Source organism: Somniosus microcephalus, chromosome 32 (genome assembly GCF_052327205.1).
Source record: "Somniosus microcephalus isolate GS21.2 chromosome 32, FLI_Smic_1.0, whole genome shotgun sequence".
Lineage (NCBI taxonomy): Eukaryota > Metazoa > Chordata > Chondrichthyes > Squaliformes > Somniosidae > Somniosus > Somniosus microcephalus.
The window spans coordinates 35,352,700-35,377,652 of NC_141018.1; the positions used below are offsets into that span (position 1 = coordinate 35,352,700).

At 47.1% G+C, this 24,953-nt stretch overlaps 1 protein-coding gene across 10 annotated transcripts in view; it reads right to left on the reverse strand.

The window, feature by feature from the left end:
• Positions 1 to 11,486: 11,486 nt before the first annotated feature.
• ppip5k1a (diphosphoinositol pentakisphosphate kinase 1a) overlaps positions 11,487 to 24,953 on the reverse strand; it is a 154,055-nt gene continuing 140,588 nt past the window's right edge. For all 10 annotated transcript variants that reach the window (XM_085972417.1, XM_085972406.1, XM_085972412.1 and 7 more), the window contains one exon: positions 11,487 to 23,526. In XM_085972417.1, coding sequence (XP_085828543.1) covers positions 23,195 to 23,526 — 332 coding nt within the window. In that variant the 3' untranslated portion in view covers positions 11,487 to 23,194. The remainder of the gene's footprint in view (positions 23,527 to 24,953) is intronic.

The window sequence follows — 24,953 nt, forward strand, 5'->3', positions numbered from 1 at the left end:
ATGGTTCCAGCACAGGGAGAATGGAGACAGCAGCCTCGTCGCAGCCTCTTCTGGAATGGATTAATTTTCACAGTCTAAAAATATTTGGGATTAAGGGGATATTTGCAAATAGTTTTACAGCACGAAAATTTTCCAGATTCTGGTTCCAGCGTGCTGCTATTTAACCCCTGTACACTCCGCATCCTTCTCTCTGAATTATTATTTCTCTATCTCCCTGTTTCTCATTCTTCCTCTCCTGAAGGTGCTGACTCACGTGAGCTCCATGGGTTCTGGGCTCTATCCGGTACCTCGACAGAGTGGCTATTCCCCCTGGGCGAGCCCCTGGCAGTGGGGAGAATTTTAGCCTGGGTGAGTGGCTGGGATTGGGTGCGGGTGGGGGGGCTATACCGGGAAAAATTCCCCAACCTGCCGACTTCCGGGTTTAACAGAGGCGGGACAAAGGGCGGGCAGCCAACCCGCTCCCAGGAGTGAAGAAATTTCTCCTCATCTTAGTCTTAAATGGCTGACCCCTTATCCTGAGACTATGCCCCCTAGTTCTAGACTCCATCCAGGGGAAACAATCTCTCAGCAACTACCCTGTCAATCCCCCTCAGAATCTTTTGGCCGTGATTTCCCCTACCTCGGTGGGTCCGGGTTGGGCAATGTCGGTGGTGGGTCCCGACCCTGCTGCTGGCTCCAGCCCGCTGTGTAGAATGATTTTACGTTGATTGGGCTTGTTAAGCCCGCCCAGCGTGTTTGCCGGCCAATTGACGGAAGCGGGTCTGATGACGTCATTTGATGACGCATCATCAGCCGGCTCCCTTAAAGGGACCATGCGCAAATTTAATTTGACAGTTGTGCTGTCAGTGTTCTGCAGCATTGAGGTGCTGCAAACACTGACAAGCACTGCACAGAGGTGCACAGCTGCAACCAGGCTCTCCCATGACTCCCTCCACATGTTTATGGAGGGAGTCACAGCACGCAGGGAGGTCCTCTTCCCTTCCCATGGGTGGAAGAGTCCTCCACAGGAGACCAACGCAGCCTGATTGCACATTGCACAGGAGGACACAAGCAGGGATGTCGTCAGTCCAATCATACCAACTAACAACATACAAGGGTAGGCACTTGGGTGTTTTAGCCAATGTTCATGTAAAGTTTCTGTTAATGTGCTGTCAAACATTGAAACCTTTATTTTCAACACTTTGCGTTCTTGGACAGATTAGTGTGCACCTTTGGAAGTGGCTTAGTGAGTTGTGAGAAATAGCGGTACCCCCCGCAATGGTGATGAGTGTGAAAGGAATGGCTTGGGCATTGTAGGGATACTTTATGGTGTTGGTGTGGCGTAGTGCCAAGTTGACATATCATGTGGCAGCCAGGGTGTACAGTGTCAGGTGAAGTAAATCTGGCCATGGTGAGGCCATCCCTGGCCTCCCGGGCAGCAATGTGGTCGGGTGCTGGTGTCCTGTGCAGCATCAGTTGATTGCGGAGAACGTTGGTGCTACTGGTGTGCCTGGTGCTGGGGCTGATTGTGGTAGGATTCTGAGGACCAAGGTGAGATAGTTTCAAGGGCACCGATGCTGCTGTAATAGATGGCAGGTGAACTTGAGATGACAGAAGCAATCTGTCAATGGTGAGAGAGGTTGTTTCAATGAGGTGAAAGTGGATGGAGAGTTTACTCCAAACACTTGCAACCTGCATAAAAAGCTCAATCTCTCTTCCAAATGCAGTAAGCAACAGCTTCTGAGCTTGGAAAGTGAACAGCTCTGAGATGGGGGTTTTTATAGCACATTTGCAGCTGTTAAGTAATGAGATGATTCCATGGTCATACAACTCCCGACCTGCTTACCTGACGTGATCCCCGAGCAGCGTGGACCCCATGGGCGACCTCGTAAAATGTAAAGGTAAGCTCAAAATACTTCTTAATGGGCTGTTAACAAGGTCATAATGACCTGAATTGCCTCCCCCGCCACTGCGTGTCAGGTCTGTTCAGCGCTGACAGACCCAACATCTGGGAAAGGCAAATGGCGGCAGGTTGACAGCGGGGTCCTGACCGGCTGTTTAAAATTTTTTTCCCACCGACCCTCCACCAAATGTGCCCGCTGACCTCCCCGAAACATTCCCCCTATACGTTTCAATGAGATCACCTCTCATTCTTCTAAACTCCAGAGAGTATCGGTCCATTCTACTCAATCTCTCCTCATAGGGCAACCCTCTCATCCCAGGAATCGATCTAATTCCACACTCGGCATTAGAGTTACCAATTGAATTACCAGGGGAAGGAGAGCTGCTTTATCTTTTTTCCTTATTAATACGCGGATGCCGTGAAATGACGTACACTCGCTGACACTGTAAATGCTGAGTTCTTCACCCAGTGATTGAAGCGGCGTTGAATACCCGGCCGTACTCTCACCTCGCTCCACCCTCTAATATTAGGTTCTGTCAGGCTCAGTGCAACGTGGGCTTGTAGCAGCAATTCCAACCTACAATCAGAATATATCAAAGCCCTATCATTACCCCACATTACTCATTGCTGTGAAATGGCAACAGTGATCGGAGCCAGCCCAGTGTGTAGGTTAAAGCCGTCGCCAGGCTGCAGAGGGGCAGGCTGGTAATGCTGGCTATGGCACGGCGTTGGAGAGTCCGACACTCTCTGCACCCCCCCCCCCCACCATATGTACTACAGGTAGGGATTTATACTGGGGATGGGGGATTATACAAGGGGGCTTTATACAAGGTTGGCAGACAGGAAGCAAAGAGTTGGAATAAATGGGTCTTTTTCTGAATGGCAGGCAGTGATTAGTGGGGTACGGCAGGGATCGGTCCTTGGACCCCAGCTATTCACAATATATATTAATGATCTAGACGAGGGAACTAGATGTAATATCTCCAAGTTTGCAGACGACACAAAGCTGGGTGGGCGTGTGTGCTGTGAGGAGGATACCGAGAAACTCCAGTGTGATTTGGACAGGTTGGGTGATTGGACAGATGCAGTATAATGTGGATAAATGCGAGGTTATCCACTTTGGTGGCAGATTAAGCATGCAGGTACAGCAGGCGGTTAAGAAGGCAAATGGTATGTTGGCCTTCATAGCGAGAGGGTTCGAGTACAGGAACAAGGATGTCTTCCTACAGTTGTACAGGGCCTTGGTGAGACCACGCCTTGAGTATTGTGTGCAGTTTTGGTCGCCTTATCTGAGGAAGGATGTTCTTGCCATGGAGGGAGTGCAACGAAGATTCACCAGGCTGATACCTGGGATGGCAGGAATGACGTATGGGGAGAGATTGGGTCGATTGGGCTTATACTCGCTGGAGTTTAGAAGAATGAGAGGGGATCTCATCGAAACTTATAAAATTCTAACAGGACTAGACAGACTAGATGCAGGAAGGATGTTCCCGATGGCCGGGGAGTCCAGAACTAGGGGTCATAGTCTAAGGATAAGGGGTAAGCCATTTAGGACTGAGATGAGGAGGAATTTCTTCACCCAGAGAGTGGTGAACCTGTGGAATTCTCTACCACAGAAGGCAGTTGAGGCCAATTCATTAAATATATTCAAGAAGGAGTTAGATATATTTCTTAAGGCTAAAGGGATCAAGGGATATTGGGAGAAAGCAGGGACAGGGTACTGAGTTTGGATGATCAGCCATGATCTCATTGAATGGCGGAGCAGGCTCGAGGGGCTGAATGGCCTACTCCTGCTCCTATCTTCTATGTTTCTATGTAAGGGAGGCTTATACAAGGGGGATTTAAACGGGGAGGAGGATCATACTGGGAGGTTTAATATAATACATACAACATTATATTGTGGTTGAGGATTTTCTTTTCTTGCTAACGCACTTTTCCCAGTGGTGAACTGAGTAACAGAGTCTCATGACCTGCAGGAACCCTGTGACACAGATAATCAACAGCTGGGATAAAAAAAAAAGGGACTAACCGTTTTGAAAAAAAACAGCAGATTTATTGACGTGTATTGACATTCCCCTTAACACTTGAACTGGTGAATGTAATGGGTGCCCGGGGAGCTGTAAACGTTACTGCCTGGTTTAATTAGCCGAGTCTCAACCTCTCCTTTATGCTAGAGCGAGAGAGGGAGAATTTATAGACTAGCAGCATTCTGGTTTTATCATGAATTCAGGGTTTTATGAGTTTGCTCCAGTAAAGATATCTATAGGTTTATTCAAAACCCCTCCAATTGAGGAATGATTAGGAGTGCGGAAACCACAATACCAGATACTCGGACAATAGAATGGTTTAGCAACAGCAAAAAAAACTGACAATCCCACATTACAACAGTGACCACACTTCAAAAAGTAATTAATTGGCTGTGAAACGCTTTGGGACGTCCTGAGATTGTGAAAGGCGCTATAGAAATGCAAGTTCTTTCGTTCATTCTCTTTTTCTTTCATCCCATCCTTCGCACTGGTCACATCTCTCGTCTCTTTCTAATTTAACAATATTTCTATGGTCAGTGTTCCTCCATACTTTCCTCTCTCCTTCCTCTGTAGATCCAAATAGTCCATCCTCTTGCATAAACCAGCTGACTCAGTCTAAGTGCAAACACATTACGTTGCCTCCTACTCTAACACATTTTTTCTAAGGACCTAAAAGCTGTGGCTCTCCTCACCTCTCTCAGTCTACCCTTCCATCCTATAATCTACTGGTCCTATTTGACCCCCAGCTGAGCTTCCGACCCCATATCCTCAAGACCGCCTACTTCCACCTCTGTAATATCGCCCATCTCTGCCCCCGCCCATCTGCTGCTGAAACCCTCATCCATGACTTTGTTACTTTCAGACTCGACTATTCCAACGCTCTGCTGGCCGTCCTCCTACCTTCCACTCTCCGTAAACTTCAGCTCATCCAAAAATCTGCTGCCCCGTGTCCTAATTCGCACCAAGTCCCGTTCACCCATCACCCCTGTGCTCGCTGACCTACATTGGCTTCCGGTCCGGCAACGCCTCGATTTATTTTCAAATCCCTCCATGGCCTCACCCCTCCCTATCTCTGTAACCTCCTCCAGTCCCTGCAATGCTCCAAGATCTCTGCGCGCCTCCAATTCTGGCCTTTCGCGCATCCCCGATTTTCATCTTTCCACCACTGGCAGCCGTGCCTTCAGCTGCCGAGGCCCTAAGCTCTGGAATTCCCTCTCTAAACCTCTCCGCCTCTTTTAAGTCACTCCTTAAAACCTTCCTCTTAATTGTCTTAATATCTCCTTATGTGGCTCGGTGTTAAATCTTGTTTGAGAACGCTCCTGTGAAGCGCCTTGGGGTGCTTTACTACGTTAAAGGCGCTATATAAATGCAAGTTGTTGCTGAAAGTTCAGCCCAGACTCTGCCATTTCCAACATTTTCTGATTTTATTTCAACTGTATATTTTATTAAGGGGTTGTTAGGTTATTAATTTTTACTTATTTTATTATTCAAATGGTTAGCTGTGGTTCCAGCAACTTTAAAATTATTTTTGATCTCACATACCCTCAGCAAAGCCAACCAGAAGACCCTGAACTCAAAAATAATTAAAAAAAAAATGATTTGACAACTACTGCAAATTAAATGATATTGAGAACATTTCTGCAGTTCTACCCTTGAAAGTCATCACCTGCACACCAGGAGAGCAGAAATTACACTGAATGCGGCTTAAGCCACATCCATACAATCCTTTGTGACGCACTTTCTTGGCAATATCCTGAGGGCTAATCGTTAACGCACCCTTGACAGTAATAAAGACTGGGGATGAATATAGAGACCATTCATCAAACACTCAACAACACCAATTCTGTTAGAATTATCATTGCAAATAAATCACTCAAAGAAAGACATGTATTTCTACAGCGCCGTTCACAACCTCAGGACGTCCCAAAGTGCTTTACACCCAATTAATTACTTTTGAAGTGTAGTCAGTTGTAATGTAGGAAACGCGGCAGCCAATGTGCGCACAGCAAGCTCCCACAGGTTCAAGCTCTCTGATACCTTATCCATTGTTCAAGTGTGAGCCTAGAGTGTCGGCAGACTATTTGATCATGTTAGAAATCACAGCTGTTCCTAATCCTGATCTCACCTGACGCTCGTATGCACACGTACCGTGCCATGGTCCCCTTTTATCCAAGTGACCATTTTTCATGTGCAAGCCTAGACAGTATCGGCAGTCCATCCAGCCAAGGGAGGACATCACAGTTGAGTTGATCCTGTCCTTGCCCAGAGAGAGACACGTGCGTACACACACACACACGCACACGTCACTAGATAGGAGCTGGTTTTCCCTTCCCTTTGGCTGCCCGTGTCCTAACTCACACCAAGTCCCGTTCACCCATCACCCATTTGCTCGCTGACCTACATTGGCTCCTGGCCCGGCAATGCCTCGATTTTAAAATTCTCATCCCTGTTTCCAAATCCCCCCATGGCCTCACTCCCTATCTCTGTAACCTCCTCATCTCTGTAACCTCCTCCAGCCTCACAACCCTCCGAGAACTCTACGCTCCTCCAATTCTGGCCTCTTGAGCATCTCTGATTTTAATCGCTCCACCTTTGGCGGCCGTGCCTTCAGCTGCCTGGGCCCTAAGCTCTGGAATTCCCTCCTTAAACCTCTCCACCTCTCTTTCCTCCTTTAAGACACTCTTTAAAACCTACCACTTTAACCAAGCATTTGGTCATCTGCCCTAATTTCTCCTTATGTGGCTCGGTGTAAAATTTGGTTTTATAATGCTCCTGTGAAACGCCTTGGGGCGTTTTACTACGTTAAAGGTGCTATATAAATACAAGTTGTTGTTGTTATCCCCTCACTCAGGGATGCTGAGGACTATTGTAGAACATGTAACACCATCCCGGCTAAGGTCAACTAACCAGGGACCGAATCTGGGACCTCCCTGGGCTCCATAGCTCAGCGACTGACTGGATAAAACTCACCGTGCCACCAGGAGTGTCCAAACTTGGGTCTGAAAAGCCTGTAGACTGTGGGAGGAGTGGAAGCCTGAGGGAGACGAGAAGTTCCACTGTTTTTGAGGTCCTGGGTTAGGAGTAGAAGGTGTGAGGAGATTGATTTTGACACGGAGGATATCCTGGAATTTATGCTTGAATTTACTGGGCGGCGTTGTCTCTAGTGGGAGATTATGTGGGTTTGGGAGAGTCGATTGTGCTGTATTGATATTACAGCACAGATTTGTTAAGTATTATAACCCAAGGGTCCTAAAACGATGGAATCTGCCTGGATTGTACTGGGAGCACTGCAACAGCATTAATACCTGGGCATGGTCCCAAAAGGCCAGGGAGCTGATATTTAATACATGAGTGCGATGCTGGGTGTCTTCAGTTAAAAATATTTAATGCCCCAATGATTTTACTTTTGTGTTGCTCATAGCAGTGTCCAGGAAATTAATCTTTAATTCCCGGAGAGTCCATGACAACCCTGGAGGGTTGGAAATTCTAACTGTCAGTAGAAGTGCTGCCTCGTTTTCATATTTTTTTTATTCATTCATGGGATGTGGGCGTCACTGGCAAGGCCGGCATTTATTGCCCATCCCTAATTGCCCCTTGAGAAGGTGGTGGTGAGCCGCCTTCTTGAACCACTACAGTCTGTGTGGTGAAGGTGCTCCCACAGCGGTGTTAGGGAGGGAGTTCCAGGATTTTGACCCAGCGACGATGAAGGATCGGCCGATATATTTCCAAGTCAGGATGGTGTGTGACTTGGAGCGGAACTGGGAGGTGGTGGTGTTCCCATGCGCCTGCTGCCCTTGTCCTTCTAGGTTGTAGAGGTTAGATGTGAAGGTGCTGGCATTGGCACTGAACAAGATATGCTGCCACGTTTTCTGGCCAGCAAGGCATTTGTGTTCTGACGAAAGGTCATTAACGTAAAACGTTAATTGTTTCTCTCTCCACAGATGCTGCCCGACACCAGAACAGGCGGAGGCCATTCTGCCCCTCGAGCCTGTTCCGCCATTCAATTAGATCATGGCTGATTTGTACCTTAACTCCATCAACCCGCCTTGGTTCCGTAACCCTTAATACTGTTGTCTAACAAAAATCTATCAATCGCAGTTTTGACATTTGCAATCGACTCCCAGCCTCAACAGCTTTTTGGGGGAGAGAGTTCCAGATTTCCACCACCCTTTGTGTGAAGAAGTGTTTCCTGACATCACCCCTGAACGGCCTGGCTCTAATTTTAAGGTTATGCCCCCTTTGTTCTGGACTCCCACCACCAGAGGAAATAGTTTCGCTCTATCTACCCTATAAAATCCTTTAATCAGCTTAAACGCCTCAATTAGATCACCCATTAATCTTCTGTACTGACCTGCTGAGTGTTTCCAGCATTTTCTGCTTTTATTTCAGGGTTTGAATCGTTGGCCTAAGATTAATTCTCCCAAACATCAGGAAACGTTTAAAGGCCAGAAAATTAAAACCGCGATCCGGATTTTTAAAGGCACTAGCTGCATGTAAGCCTCCTGTCGCTCCCAGCAACGTGCAGCCTTGGCACTTTGCACGATTCAGTCAAGCAACAGAGATTCTGCGGTAGAATTAGTGGGAGGAAAAAAAGATACAAGTTGTTCTGTGTCATTATTTACAGGAGCTGAATTAAACAGATCAAAAACACAAACCTTTTGTAGAGGAAGACTGCGCAACGTAACAGTGATTCAATATTTTAATGGACGTGTTAGTGTAGGTAGCTATTTATGAGATTGCACCTAACCCACTTAACAGCAAGTAATAGTTTAAAAAAATGAACATGGCTAATTATATGTCTGTAACATATTTTGCACTTGACAATGTTTCACACAGTAAATTAGCATCAAAGCTATTCTGAATACTCAGACAGAATAATTAGCACAATCTGTCTGAGTAAAGTGAGGGTTCAGAATGAGTTAATGATGCAGGCTGCCTGGCAGAAAGGAGTTTTATTTAGCATTCCATCATTAAATGTTCCTCACCCGATATTGGTCCCAGGTTTTCTTTACTGATCTGATTAATATTCTGTGGAAGTGATGCACAAGAAAGCCTCTGTGGAGTGTGAGTGAGAGACAAAGACAGGAGGTAGAAAGAAAGTGAGGCTAGAGAGGGACACAGTAGAGAATAGAGACAGACAGATACTCACTCAGTGAGCAGGTAGAGACAGACACTCAGAGACAGACCCTCAGACAGCAGAGACAGACACACACACACTCGTGACACAGAAAGACAATAGAAACATGGGCAACGGAGAACAGAGAGGAGCAGATCTATAGAGAAAGCTATTTGCAACAGCTGTCCCGACCCCGAATTAAATCTCTTGTCCTCTCACTGTGACCGTTATGACTTAGATATTTGTTGGGTGCTTTTTTCCAAGGCACTAAGATGATGATGATGATGGCACACTAGCTTCAGCTCGTTTGATTGCTTCATGATTCGTTTGTGTTCTGGAAGGAAAGTGAAAACAATTGGCCCAGGAGAGGATGTGTCAGAGGGAGAGTGGCAGCTCCTTGATCTGATGTGCACACAGACAGTGTGGGGCACTGCTCAGTCTGAGCTGTCTCACGCGATGGCTCTGCATTTCCATTTCTTAGGAATTCTTTTCCGCTTCAAGTGAACCTGGTGTGCGTCTCTTCTGCTCATAACTTGCCCCAGTCAGTGGTCCTGCCTACAAAAGTAATTTTGCCTGAACAGCCAGGGCACCTTTCAAATATTAATAAAATTATTAAATCCTATGAAAGCTACACATTGCACACAGCCCCATAAGCTGTACATGCCAAAAGCTGTACATGCCAAGTCAAACTCAACAATGCAAACCTTGATTATCTATAACATAACATATGAACAATTTTACATCTGCACCGACTTCCTGTCTGCAGCATTTAGTTTTCTGTTGTCACATTTTTGTCTCAACTTTTCCCATTACAAATCCCTATGTCCATATTTATGACAAGTCTTGCCTACGTAAACTTGTAACCTGGCTTGCCATGGCTGCCGCACCTCCTGTCAACTTCCTATGTATTCATTTATAATGGGGGACTGTCTATGTAAACGTCACACATTAATTACGCGCCCTCTAGTGGAGGGTGTTATTGCAGTGTGAAAAGTTTACACGGCCAGTTTCCAGTATAAATGAATACATAGGAACTTATAATGGAAATATAAAAATAAGGACAGAACATATGATTTTAAAAAGGGGATTGAATCACGTCTTGATGTCCCAGACCAGTTATCCCCCACCCTCTAACCCCGCTTTAACTGAAGACCACACAGTCTCAACTCCCTCTGTGTAGTATCATAGGAGAGTGACTAGCAATAAATACATTTTTGGGTCATTGACAAAAGAATCAGCGGCAAGATGAGGAGAGTTTTTTTTAATGTAGCAAGTTATGATCTGGAATGTACTGCCTGAAAAAGGCAGGTGGAAGCATAGTAGTTATGTTACTGGGCTAGTAATCCAGAGGCCCTGGAGTAATGATCCTGAGACATGAGTTCAAATCCCGCCACAGCAGCTGGGGAATTTAAATCAGTTCTTTAAATAAAACTGGAATTAAAAAGCTTGCATCAGTAAGGGTGACCATGAAACCCATCTGGTTCACTAATGTCCTTTAGTGAAGGAAATCTGCTGTCCTTACCCGGTCTGGCCTATATGTGACTCCAGACCCACAGCAATGTGGTTGACTTTTAACTGCCCTCTGTGGTTCAAGAAGGCGGCTCACCACCACCTTCTCAAGGGCGATTAGAGATGGGCAATAAATGCCGGCCTTGCCAGCGACGCCCACATCCCAGGAACGAATAAAACAAAAAGCAGATTCAATAGTAACTTTCAAAAGGGGATTAAAGGGGATTAATGGGGATTAATTTGCAGGGTTCTGGGGAAGAGCAGGGGGGGGAGTGGGACTCATTGGACAGCTCTTTCAAAGAGCCGGCACAGGCACGATGGGCCGAGTGGGCGCCTCCTGTGCTGTAAGAGTCTATGATTCTATTCATTTCAAATGCTGATGGGCCTTCTGGGTACACACTACTGATAATTCCCAAGTTGTTTTATGCTAATTTGAACTGAGCAATGTAAATAAAGCAAAGTGAGAATTTAGTCCAAAAAATTAAATCATCATTACAGAGCTTTGAGTTAATTACTCGTTGATTGTATTCCCAAGCATTTGCTTTTTTTTGCAGTATTATTTATTATTCATTATTAAATTGATTGGTTGATGAATAAGTTTCTTTTATATACAAGATGGTGACAGATTTGCGAGAAAGACTTCAGAAACTGGCCATAGACTGACAAACTGAAATAGAAGATGCTGATTTGGCACTTTACAGTGGGGAATGTTGATAAGCGTGACTAAAAATAGTGACAACAGGAAGCAAGGTTTGTGGACAGGAAGCGCATGTTTAATCCTACATGGAGCTTTTTAATGATTTATAGATTAAAGTTTTGGCAGAGGAGGCAACACTTGCTGCTTTTAGTATGGTTCTGGAAGGTTCTAGAATACATTTCATACCCAATATCTTGCTGCATTCTGCAGGGACACAAGAGGCTCGCAATTCATGTACCACACGTAACAAAGTACTTTGTTGCATTTCTTAAGCTTTATTAATGAAATAATTTAAAAACCGCACAATGGAAAATATTTCAATAAGTTAAGATATCATGATTCCAGGAATATTACACATCCTTCCCATGCTCCCCACCCCCCGTAAAATCACAATGAAATAGAAAGCATTTAATTATTTTTAAAATAAAATCACTCTATGCTCTCCAACATAAACATAGAACCATGTGACACTCACTGAGGTTTTAGTTACACGGATTGTTCAAACTTTTTTTTTGCCGGACTAAGTATACAAGCATGCGACTAAGATGGATTACCGTGGTGGGGGATTAACAGGGCATCTATCGCCAACAGTTGAGTACGTGGGACAGCTAAATAAGCAGAACCGTTGAGTGTGCCCCCTGCCCTCCCCACCCTGGCCAGAGTTAGGGTCCCACTAACCTTCTTTAGCTGGGCAGCAAGGCTGGAGATCAGATGCTTGCTTGGCTGTGCAAGACAATTCCTTGAAAAGCTTAATAATGAATGAATTCCTCCACCTCACTACACAGTCACACAAAGTCTGGACTATTGAGGTCTGGTTTGTGTGTTTTTTTTTAGAAAAATCTCCGAATAACTCACTTGAAAAAAAAGACTCAAGACTGTCCGAGTTGAGCACCAACGAGATGGGGATCCCAGGGCTGAAGACAGAGGTTTGCTTAACCTACTATAGGGCAAATCCCCTTTCCCCCCCAACCTCTGTCGCTCTGATCTGATATAGTTTGGTAACCTTCAATTGTCCACAAGTTCCCAACACGGCACTAACATCTGATTTAAGCAATGTACGCAGGCTCACTTCAAGCTTGTTCAAAGACAGATGAGACACATTCTAAACACAGAAACCCCCAGTGGCAGCCGCCAGTCACCTGGCTGGAGAGAGTCACTGCTCTTCATTCTTGCTCTGACCCGCTGCAAACTCCGATTCAGCAATGTAAAGAAAGTACAGCAAAATCACATTTATCAAAAGCATTGTTCTGGCTTTCTGTACAGAAAGTGCACAAAGAAATTGTGTTTTAGGTAAAGGCTTGATCAACACTGCCATTTCTTTACAGATGTCACATGTTATAACTGCAACTCACTGACTCGTTGTTTATTACTGCGAGTGTGTGTCAAACCGATTTAGGGACAGTCGTTTCTAGCTGCTCACTCGCAATGTGGCAGGCAGAACCGCGAGAGGGAACAGATGGCGAAACAGCAATTCGCTGGCCGAGGATTAAAGGCCACGTCAAACGGGGTTAGAAATTGGGGAAAGGGAGAAGCGGAGTGACGGCAAGCACTTTCACCCCCAACCCCCCCAAGGGTCAGAGTTGTAGAATGAGGCACCATCGAAGCGGGCAGCAGCAACGTGTTCCGGAAACAATTGGGTGGGTGGCCTTTCGGGAGACTGATGGGATGGAGGTTGCGATTGTGATCAACCAAAAAAGGGGACGAGGTTGCGTGGCCTATTGGCCGTTTCATGTTCTTAAATCTGTTTTACGGCCAAGATGTCCGTGCTACACTGCCTCTCCCTCAAAAACCCCTCATCCAGGCCTTTGTTACCTCTAGACTTGGCTATTCCAACGCACTCCTGGCCCGCCTCACATCTTCCATCAACATAAGTATCCAAAACTCGGCTGCCCGTATCCCAACTCGTGCCAAGTCCCACTCGCCCCTGTACTCGCTGACCTCCATTGGTTTCAGGTTGAGCAACGCCTTGATTTTAAAATCCTCATCCTGGTTTTCAAATCCCTCTGTGGCCTCACCCCTCCCCATCTCTGTAACCTCCTCCAGCTCTACTACCCTCCGAGATCTCTGCGCTCCTCCAATTCTGGCCTCTTGAGCATCCCCGATTTCCATCGCTCCACCATTGGCAGCCGTGCCTTCAGCTGCCTGGGCCCCAAGCTCTGGAATTCCCCCCCTAAACCTCTCCGCCTCTCTCTCCTTTAAGACGCTCCTTAAAATCTTTGACCAAGCTTTTGGTCACCGGTCCTACTATCTCCTTATGTGGCTCGGAGTCAAATTTTGTTTGATAATGTTCCTGTGAAGCACCTTGGGATGTTTTACTATGTTAAAGGTGCTGTATAAATAAATACAAGTTATTGTTGATGGGAGAGAATTAGCCCTTTCATTTAGGGGCGTTTTATAATTTTGTTAACAGGGGGTGATGTCAGGAAGCACTTCTTCACACAAAGGGTGATGGAAATCTGGAACTCTCTCCCCCAAAAAGCTGTTGAGGCCGGGGGACCGACTGAAAATGTCAAAACTGAGATTGAGAGATTTGTTGGGCAAGGCGGGTGTTCAGAGTTACGGAACCCAGGCGGGGAGATGGGGCACGTCCCGAGAACCCCCGCAAATTCTGGCCATTGGGGGAAAAAAACTGCTGGAAACTGGAGACAGATGCTGGAAATACACAAGTCGGTATCTGAAAAAAGAAAAAAAGACTGGTTAACACTCCGGGAGTGACTTTCATCAGATCTGCTGATGCGAGCTCTCCATTAGAAATGCTAACCGGCCAATTCTCTTCCCCGGTGGGGCGGGAATGACCGCCTCTGCGCTCCGGCATCTTCTGTGAGCGAACTGCAAGCGTTTTGTGACCAGGCAAAAATGTCACTGTAATAACAACAGAAAATGCTGGAAAAACTCAGCAGGCCAGGCAACATCCGTTGGGATTTGACCCGAAACGTCGACTCTATTTTCTCTCCACTGATGTTGCCTGGCCTGCTGAGTTTTTCCAGCATTTTATTTCGGATTTCCAGCATCTGCAGTATTTTGCTATCATAGAAACATAGAAGATAGGAGCAGGAGTCGGCCATTTGGCCCTTCGAGCCTGCTCCGCCATTCAATGAGATCATGGCTGATCATCCAAATTCAGTACCCTGTCCCTGCCTTCTCCCCATATCCCTTGATCCCTTTAGCCTTAAGAAATATATCCAATTCTTTCTTGAATATATTTAATGAACTGGCCTCCACCGCCCTCTGTGGCAGAGAATTCCACAGGTTCACCACTCTCTGGGTGAAGAAATTCCTCCTCATTTCAGTCCTAAATGGCTTACCCCTTATCCTTAGACTATGACCCCTGGTTCTGGACTCCCCCGCCATCAGAAACATCCTTCCTGCATCTAGTCTGTCCAGGCCTGACAGAATTTTATAGGTTTCGATGAGATCCCCTCTCAATCTTCTAAACTCCAGTGAGTATAAGCCCAATCGACACAATCTCTCCTCATACGTCATTCCTGCCATCCCAGATATCAGCCTGGTGAATCTTCGTTGCACTCCCTCCATGGCAAGAATGTCCTTCCTCAGGTAAGGTGACCAAAACTGCACACAATACTCAAGGTGCGGTCTCACCAAGGCCCTGTACAACTGTAGCAAGACATCCTTGTTCCTGTACTCGAACCCTCTTGCTACGAAGGCCAACATACCATTTGCCTTCTTAACCGCCTGCTGCACCTGTATGCTTACCTTCAGCGACTGGTGCACAAGAACACCCAGGTCTCTTTGCACTTCCCCTTCTCCCAATCTATTGCCATTCAAATAATAATCGGCCTTCCTGTTTTTGCCACCAAAGTGGATAACCTCACATTTATCCACATTATAGTGCATTTGCCATGTTTCTGCCCAATCACCCAACCTGTCCAAATCGTACTGGAGTTTCACGACATCCTCCTCACAGCTTACCCTCCCACCTAGCTTTGTGTCGTCTGCAAATTTGGAGATATTACATCCATTTCCCTCGTCCAGATCATTAATATATATTGTGAACAGCTGGGGTCGTAGGACTGATCCTTGCGGTACCCCACTAGTCACTGCCTGCCACTCGGAAAACGACCCGTTTATTCCAACTCTTTGCTTTCTGTCCGCCAACCAGTTCTTTATCCAAGTCAATATCTTGCCCCCAATCCCATGTGCCTTAATTTTGCACGCTAATCTCTTATGTGGGACCTTATCAAAAGCCTTCTGAAAGTCCAAATACACCACATCCACTGGTTCTCCTTTATCTATTTTCGTAAAATGTCACTGTGTTGTCCGGACTCCGAAGATCCAGGGCTCAGGCATCGCATTCACCCAAAAAATAACCGCCACGCCCGCCCTTCCTGTATCATCCTGTGTGCAGAACACTTGGACTTTCCCCCAATATATCAACAGAAAATGCTGCGAAATACTCAGCAGGTCACCAGTGGAGAGAGAAACAGAGGTCGATGGACACTGATCAGAGCTGACGGTGAACGCGGTTTCTCTTTCTCTCTCCACGGATGCTGCCTGACCTGCTGAGTGTTTTTTTTCCAGCATGTCTCGGTTTCTCTTTTCAGATTTCCAGCCAGCCGCGGTGTTTTTTAGTTTTTAGTGGGATTTGCTCACTTCAGTAACACCTGTACAACCACAATAAGACCAGAGTACTCGGTGTGAAATCCTGAGCCACAACCGCACAGGCAACCCACCCCACCCCGGCCTTTATCAGACTGAGCCCCTTCCAGAATGACCCCATTAATAAATCATTTCAAAATACGGCAATGCATAACACGGTGAGTAATCCCATTGACAACAAATCCCTCCACGCCCACTGACGAGAGCGCGGGGTGCAGTGAATGCATCTTTCACGGCTATTTTTCCACAACTACTTTCACAAAGGGTCACATTCAAAGCCCTCACCAATTCACCCCCCCCACCGCAGTCACATCAGTTTTAGCTGAAACTTTGTATTGGGGGGCTTTAAAAAAAAAGTGCAATGTAGCTCCAAGCAGATTTTTAAAAAGACACAGAGCGATGCAGTAATCTATTAAACGGGAAGAAAGTCTCGCCTTACAGCTCGCTTTCATCTGCTGGCCATTCTTTATTGCAATGTTGACCCGCAAGCCTTGCTGGATTTATTTACTGACGCCACCATGAACAGCAAAAGGACAGTTTCCCCCATCGAGTCTGTCAGCGCGATTTATTTTCAAATAATAAAACATTACAAAAAATTGAAATCTTAACAGCAGAAGAGGGGTTAGGATAACTGTTTCTGCGTAGCGGGATATTGGAGCTTGGGTTGCCTTGACACAGGGAGTGGGTGAGGCAGAGGTCATTGCATCTTTTAAGGGAGAAATAGACCAGTATTTGAAGCAACTTGTATTTATACAGCGCCTTTAACATAGTAAAACGTCCCCAGGCGCTTCACAGAAGCGATTATCAGGCAAAATTTGACACCGACCCACACACGGAGATATTGGGACAGGTTGGTCAAAGAGGTAGGTTTTAAGGAGGAGAGAGGCGGAGAGGTTTCGGGAGGGAATTCCAGAGCTCAGGGCCCAGGCAGCCTAATCGGAGGAAGATACAAGGCTAGGGGGAAAGAGAGTGGGGGAATGGGATTCGTTCCCGATTGCTCTGGTAAAGAGCATGGACACAATGGACACACGGGGCCAAACGGCCTCCTTCCGCGCGGTCAGTTTCTAAAACAAATGATGTATTGTTGAGTTCTCTCAGAGTTCAGACGGTGCTGCAGGCTACACTCTAAATTCTTACTCGTAAAAAAGCTTTATTTCTGCGTGGATTTTATTTTGGCCGCTAGAATAAAACCATGTTCAAAGTTTGTAACAAACCTAAACAACAGCACCTTCTCTGGGTTTTGCGGTTCTTACTTGAATTTTAACTAAATAAAAAAGGTGAAAGACAAATAAAAGTCTTGGTAAAATTCCAGGTTTAATGAAAACAAAATTAAAAAATAAATCAAGGTGCAGGAAGCCAGTGTATATCTCCGAAACTCCTCAAACCTTGGGGTCCACTTGTAACCGTCCCAATATATACTCACAGTTAACCACTGACCTCAGCCTCCTGCTCTGGCCACCTCTACCTATCTGATTATTTAGCCAGCAGACCTAACGTTCACATCAGCTCAGTGCACTGATGAAGGGTCCCAGACCTGAAACGTTAACTCTGTTTCTCTCTCCACGGATGCTGCCTGGCCTGCTGAGTATTTCCAGCATTTCCTGTTGTTATTTCAGCTCAGTGCACTGTCTGGAAACAACAAAGTGCGTTAGTGAAAGAACAAAAGCCGGTTTTTGCCCAGTGACTGCACTTGTGCGTTGCCAAGCACTAAAACATTACACTTATCTTACACGCTCAATTTCAGGGTACCTCATGGATGCCCCGAGCAGGGTTTAAAAAAAAAAATTATTCGTTCATGGGGTGTGGGCGTCGCTGGCATTTATTGCCCATCCCCAATGGCCCTTGAGAAGGTGGTTCAACAGCTTTTGACCACATTTTGCCTCACCACAAAAGAGAGAATTCAGTCTTAAATTGGAATACGATTTAAAAATAAATCCCAATTTCCTCTTGCTAAGGTACAGGTTCCATGGAACTCTCAGCCCCCAGTGACTCTTCCTGTGTGAACCGAGGGCTATATAACTAGGGGAGAGTCAGCACTCACAACCAAGCCTGCGCCTCTCCTCACACATGTGCTCTTTGAAGCCAGGCTGACGAGGAAACGGGGACCCTCCTTCGCCCAGGAGCATTAAGGGACAACTTTTGTTACTTCCCAAATTCTCCCTGGGTTGCGATCAGCCATCTGCTGACGGACCTAATCCGAATTTGTATTAAAAATTCGAAGTGATAAGACAACGAGATTTGAAGAAAAAAACCCACAAACATCATTGCTCTGTGAATTTCATCAATCGGCATTTTTAAACGTGTTCTACCACACAAAGCCAGACTTATCTCTCTCAAAAGCCCCATCTGCGTGCAGAGCCTAGTCCTTTGGCGACCAGCTGACGGTGTTTATTTTTATTCTTGAGTGACAACTTGCAGCCGATGAGGTTTTGTTTAAAAAATAAAATCCAACGGAACGGCTCCGCAGTAATACATCAGTGAGAGGATCCCAGTAACACAGTGCAGTGGTGGGTGTTGGAAGATTTTATAGTGCCTACTTGTACTGTGAAACACACCCAGTGGTACAATTCCACCCTCTGCCCTTCCAGGGTGGGAGCCGGAGAGAGTACCTCGAGCTGTGTAACGTGAGGTTACAGGTCTGGCAGCAGCCGAGGGCACATCGTAAGGTTGGTCACACAAGAAGTGCCTCACACAATAGGTGTGAACTTCCCTCCATCTGCTAATACAGTAAGTACTGTTGCACATGCCTCATGGTGGGGCTGGGAACACAGGTTGACCATGCCAAGTTGTTTATTTCGGCTCGGGATGGGGAAGGCGTTGGCAAGCCTGCATATCTTGCCCATCCATCTCTCGCTGCCCCGAGAAGGCGCTGGGCATTCTGCTTTGTAGCAATTGGCGTGGCAGTCCACTTCATAGAATCTTACAGCGCAGGAGAGGGCCATTCGGCCCATCGAGCCTGTGCCGGCTCTTTGGTAGAGCTCTCCAATTAGTCCCACTCCCCCCTGCTCTTTCCCCAGAGCCCTGCAAATTTTTCCTTTTCAAGTATTTATCCAATTCCCTTTTGAAAGTTACTATTGAATCTGCTTCCACCGCCCTTTCATGCAGCGCGTTCCAGATCACAACAACTCGCTGCGTAAATTAATTTTCCTCACGTCGCCTCTGGTTCTTTTACCAATTATTTTAAATCGGTGTCCTTTGGTTATCGAGCCACCTGGCAGTGAAAGGTTTCTCTTTATTTACTCTATCAAAACCCTTCATGATTTTGAACACCTCTATTAAATCTCCACTTAACCTTCTCTGCTGTAGGGAGAACAATCGCAGCTTCTCCAGTCTCTCCACGTAACTGGAAGTCCCTCATCCCTGGCACCATTCTAGTAAATCTCCTCCGCACCCTCTCCAAGGCCTTGACATCCTTCCTAAAGTGCGGTGCCCAGAATCAAACACAATATTCCAGCTGGGGCCTAACCAGTATTTTATGAAGGTTTAGCATAACCTCCATGTACTCTATGCCTCTATTAATAAAGCCTGGGATCCCACATACTTTGTTAACAGCCTTGTCCTGGCACCATCAAAAATGTGTGTGTGAGGGCATTAAGGGTCAAGCACAGTGTGGGACTAGATTCTCATGTAGGTCGGGCCAGAGGTGGGGCAGGCTCCCTTCGATGAAGGGCATTAAAGGCTTTTAAACAAAGAAAAAGTATTTCTATTTCAGTGTCAGCCCACAAAACAGCAGATTTACTGAATTCCACTTTAAAACTTCCAATGGGAGGGGGATTTGAACTCATGCTCTCCCAATGGTGACTCCAGCATCACACCCACTGCACGACCACACTCGTTACAGAGTGAACCTGACCGAGTCCCTGTGAGTCCAGCATCACACCCGCTGCACGACCACACTCGTTACAGAGTGAACCTGACCGAGTCCCCGTGACTCCAGCATCACACCCGCTGCACGACCACACTCGTTAGTGAACCTGACCGAGTCCCCGTGACTCCAGCATCACACCCGCTGCACGACCACACTCGTTAGAGTGAACCTGACCGAGTCCCCGTGACTCCAGCATCACACCCACTGCACGACCACTCGTTACAGTGAACCTGACCGAGTCCCCGTGACTCCAGCATCACACCCGCTGCACGACCACACTCGTTAGTGAACCTGACCGAGTCCCCGTGACTCCAGCATCACACCCGCTGCACGACCACACTCGTTAGAGTGAACCTGACCGAGTCCCCGTGACTCCAGCATCACACCCGCTGCACGACCACACTCGTTAGTGAACCTGACCGAGTCCCCGTGACTCCAGCATCACACCCGCTGCACGACCACACTCGTTAGAGTGAACCTGACCGAGTCCCCGTGACTCCAGCATCACACCCGCTGCACGACCACTCGTTACAGTGAACCTGACCGAGTCCTCGTGACTCCAGCATCACACCCGCTGCACGACCACACTCGTTAGAGTGAACCTGACCGAGTCCCCGTGACTCCAGCATCACACCCGCTGCACGACCACTCGTTACAGTGAACCTGACCGAGTCCCCGTGACCCCAGCATCACACCCGCTGCACGACCACACTCGTTAGAGTGAACCTGACCGAGTCCCCGTGACTCCAGCATCACACCCGCTGCACGACCACTCGTTACAGTGAACCTGACCGAGTCCTCGTGACTCCAGCATCACACCCGCTGCACGACCACACTCGTTAGAGTGAACCTGACCGAGTCCCCGTGACTCCAGCATCACACCCGCTGCACGACCACTCGTTACAGTGAACCTGACCGAGTCCCCGTGACCCCAGCATCACACCCGCTGCACGACCACACTCGTTAGAGTGAACCTGACCGAGTCCCCGTGACTCCAGCATCACACCCGCTGCACGACCACTCGTTACAGAGTGAACCTGACCGAGTCCCCGTGACTCCAGCATCACACCCGCTGCACGACCACACTCGTTACAGAGTGAACCTGACCGAGTCCCCGTGACTCCAGCATCACACCCGCTGCACGACCACACTCGTTAGAGTGAACCTGACCGAGTCCCCGTGACTCCAGCATCACACCCGCTGCACGACCACACTCGTTAGAGTGAACCTGACCGAGTCCCCGTGACTCCAGCATCACACCCGCTGCACGACCACACTCGTTACAGAGTGAACCTGACCGAGTCCCCGTGACTCCAGCATCACACCCGCTGCACGACCACACTCGTTAGAGTGAACCTGACCGAGTCCCCGTGACTCCAGCATCACACCCACTGCACGACCACACTCGTTAGAGTGAACCTGACCGAGTCCCCGTGACTCCAGCATCACACCCGCTGCACGACCACACTCGTTACAGAGTGAACCTGACCGAGTCCCCGTGACTCCACTTCAAAATCGAAGAAAAATAAAAGCGATCTTCTAATTCTCTCTCGTATTGATTTTCCTGCCTCATTTTGAAATATATGGGTCAATTCTGCACTCCCAGCTGACTTGTGACACAGAGCCTATTACCCAGCAGAAGCGCCACATCATCTTAACTGACACCAGTTATTTATTTCCTATCACAACCATCATAACCGGGGAAAGTGTTGATTATTCTAGTCAATAGAACACAAAAAAAAACATTTTCGAACCAATAATTTTTCAATCACTGCAGTTATTACACCGTGACTTCCATATCCTGGAGTGACTGGTCTTCATACGCCACTGCTGACTTAACTCTATGCACTGTGTTCATATTACAGCCCTGACAAGGTTATAACTATGGTGCAAGATAACAATTCACTCACAAACAGTGCTTTTTTCTCCTCTCCTGAAGGTGCTGACTCACGCTGGGGCCATGAATCCATGGAAGCCAGTAAGGTGCTGATTCATGGGGTCATGGATCCATGGAAGCTCACTGCCCATTGGTGCCTCACCCGTGGCCATTCTTCATGCACGGGTTTAGGGAGCTTCGACAGTCTGTTTAACTATGGTAAACATCACAGCCGTACCCAATCCAGTCCTTGCCTAACACACACACACTCACACAGTCACGTACGTTGTTGGACAGCAATCAGGTGCTGCAACCCTGCCTGATTTTTCTCTCCATGAGCCCGGGACAGAGACAAACGGCCAGATGGGACAGATATAAAAATGGACATCTCCCATACTGATAACACACGACTCACTCAAGATACAGATTCCCTCCTACACTCTGTGTACTAAATTTACAAAGTAAATTCTCTTACTTCAGAGCTGCAGGCCCACTTTTGGAACAGTTAAGCCGTAGCATTGTGCAATTTACTTATCCCTGCTCAGTACCAACACTTGCTGATACCAGTTCTCATGAACGTTAAGTTAACTTTGGATACTTTACTATTTAGCTGGGGTACATGCTGGGTCTACATGGATTTTCCCCCCAACCCAATTTTTCTCCTCTTCTCTCCGGAAGGTGTTGGAGTCATGCTGGGGTTCTATATGCACCAACAGCCCTACAGTACCTCACCCAAGTGGCCATTCTGTCTAGTGAGTCCACACAGCGTGGCAGCAGAGTGCTCAACCTTGGAGGGAGATCAAGCTCCAATCCGATCTTTACCCTACAAGTGTGCAATTTTCAGCGATCAGCAGCAGGAACCTTTGGCTGAATTTTCCCCTTCCCCAGCCCAGGGGCATTGAGGGCAAGGGTAGTGCCCCAGCTATTGCCAGGCTTAGGTTAGCTAACTTAGCAGAGACTGAGAGCAAACCTGGAATCTCCCCGGTCGCTAGCTCACAGGGCAGTGCAGTTGCCCCATCAGCCAGAGCGGCTTAATTCCTTCAGGTTTCATCTGAATGGTAACTCAGCTAACTACTGAAGATGCATACGTCCTGTCTGCCTTGCTTCACTGGGCTCTGCAATACTCAGTTATATCTTTGGAAAGAAATTGGGTGGAAGAAAAACAGATTGGAGCCTAAAGTCCCATCAGTCCCCGTGAGGATTAAATCGTTTCGTATTTACAAAATACCATCATTAAATAACCTTTTAAAATTTACAAACTACACAGATGAAGAAATAGCTGGCTTTCTGTACATGGTTACGGGAGGCGGACATGTACAAGATACAAATACATCACCCATCACACGGGGTGAACCGACATCTGACCGGCACCAACCACATGGGGGTCAAAGGCGCAAGGTGATGTCAGACCACCACAGTCCAAACCTGGAGTCTCTAACTCCTATGTATTACAGTGCTGTATTCATTCATTGTACTGACCCTAGATCCATCCAATTGGATGTATAAAATGTACAGCATCAGTCTCTATTTAATAACAGAAGTCCAAGAGTGGACATCACATCTGGTGGCACAATACTGCGGAACGATCCACTGCGTTCAGTGCTAGGTTTCCACCAGACCTTGCACCACCTGCTTCCCCTGCCCAGCCACACTCCCCGACGGCTGCGGCTCACTGTGATTCTGGCACGCCTGTTGACCTTGGACGACTTGCTGTCCCTGGCTGCTTTGAAAAGCTGGAGTCAGCTGTGGGTCCTTGTGATTGTGGCTGGGATGTTGGCTTGGCGTCGCTGGGTGGGTGGACTGCTGCTGCTGCTCCTCGCTGCTCTGAGGCGTGAGCGATGACTTCTCACTGAAACTAAACCGGGGGGAGCTGTCGGAGGTGTTGGGAGATGATGGGCCAGCACTCGACACAGTGCTCGACGGACCACTGCTATCTGTATTTAAAGATTCAGGGAAATGAAAAAAAGCATTAAATGATGGAAAATATTCTCAGATAAGCACCACTGAAACCTGCTACACATTATTTCCTATTGCTCGAACTATGAATTACTGCTATATTACATTACAGACACAGCGTGATCACAGGGACATCAGGAAAGTGTAATCGTTTCTGTGTCAACTTGCACTATGATAAATATAAGAAATAGTAGCAGGAGTCGGCCATTCGGCCCCTCGAGCCTGCTCCGCCATTCAATAAGATCGTGGCTGATCATCGACCTCATCTCCACTTTCCTGCACTATCCCCATATCCCTTGATTCCTTTAATATTCAAAAATCTATCGATCTCTGTCTTGAATATACTCAACGACTGAGCCTCCACAGCCCTCTGGGGCAGAGAATTCCAAAGATTCACCACCCTCTGAGTGAAGAAATTTCTCCTCATCTCAGTCCTAAATGGCCGACCCCTTATTCTGAGACTGTGACCCCTGGTTCTAGACTCCCCAGCCAGGGGAAACATCCTCCTTGCATCTACCCTGTCAAACCCTGTAAGAATTTTGTATGTTTCAATGAGATCACCTCTCATTCTTCTAAACTCCAGAGAATATAGGCCTAGTCTACTCAATCTCTCCTCATAGGACAATCCCCCCATCCCAGGAACCAGTCTGGTGAACCTTCGTTGCACTCCCTCTATGGCAAGTAATATCAAGTGATACAATCCCAGATTCTGTCCTTCCACGCTGGAGTTGTCTGGAGCGAGCATTTTCAGCTGTATAACACTCGGGTGAAGTACTGGTGGTTACGTGTCTGTCATCAATAATGAGAGCAATGCGAGGTGTTGGAGTAAGTGCATATCGGTTTAAGTGTGTTACTTTCTTGTAATGATGCACTAAATTGCTCTTCGAAAGAGCCGGCGCAGACTCGATGGGCCGAATGGCCTCCTTCTGTGTTGTACTATTCTATGAGGCTATGATTCTATGATAAGCCCTGTGCCAACAGCATACCTGGAACTTTACTTTCTCCAAATTCTACCTCTCTAATTCCTTAGTTTTAGCTCAAGGCATTTAAGCTGACGCTAGGGAGTGCTGCACTTTTGAAGGTGCCAAACCTCAAATGAGGCAAACGGAGGTCCCAGCTGCCAAATTCCAGTGGTCCAGGTGAATGTTGAAGACCCCATGGCACTATTTGAAAAGCAGCGGGATTCTTTCCCCCAGTGTCCTGGCCAACACTGCTCGCTCAACCAGCACCACTGAAGACTGATTACGTGATTATTCACCGCACTGCTGTCTGCGGGCTTGCTGTTTGTAAGCCACATGACAGTGACTGCGCGTCAAATGTAAATCACCGCCAGTGAAGCACTTTGGAATGCTTCCGAGACACAAATTTAATTTCTGTATGCAAGCTTCGGATTTAAAAGTAGTTT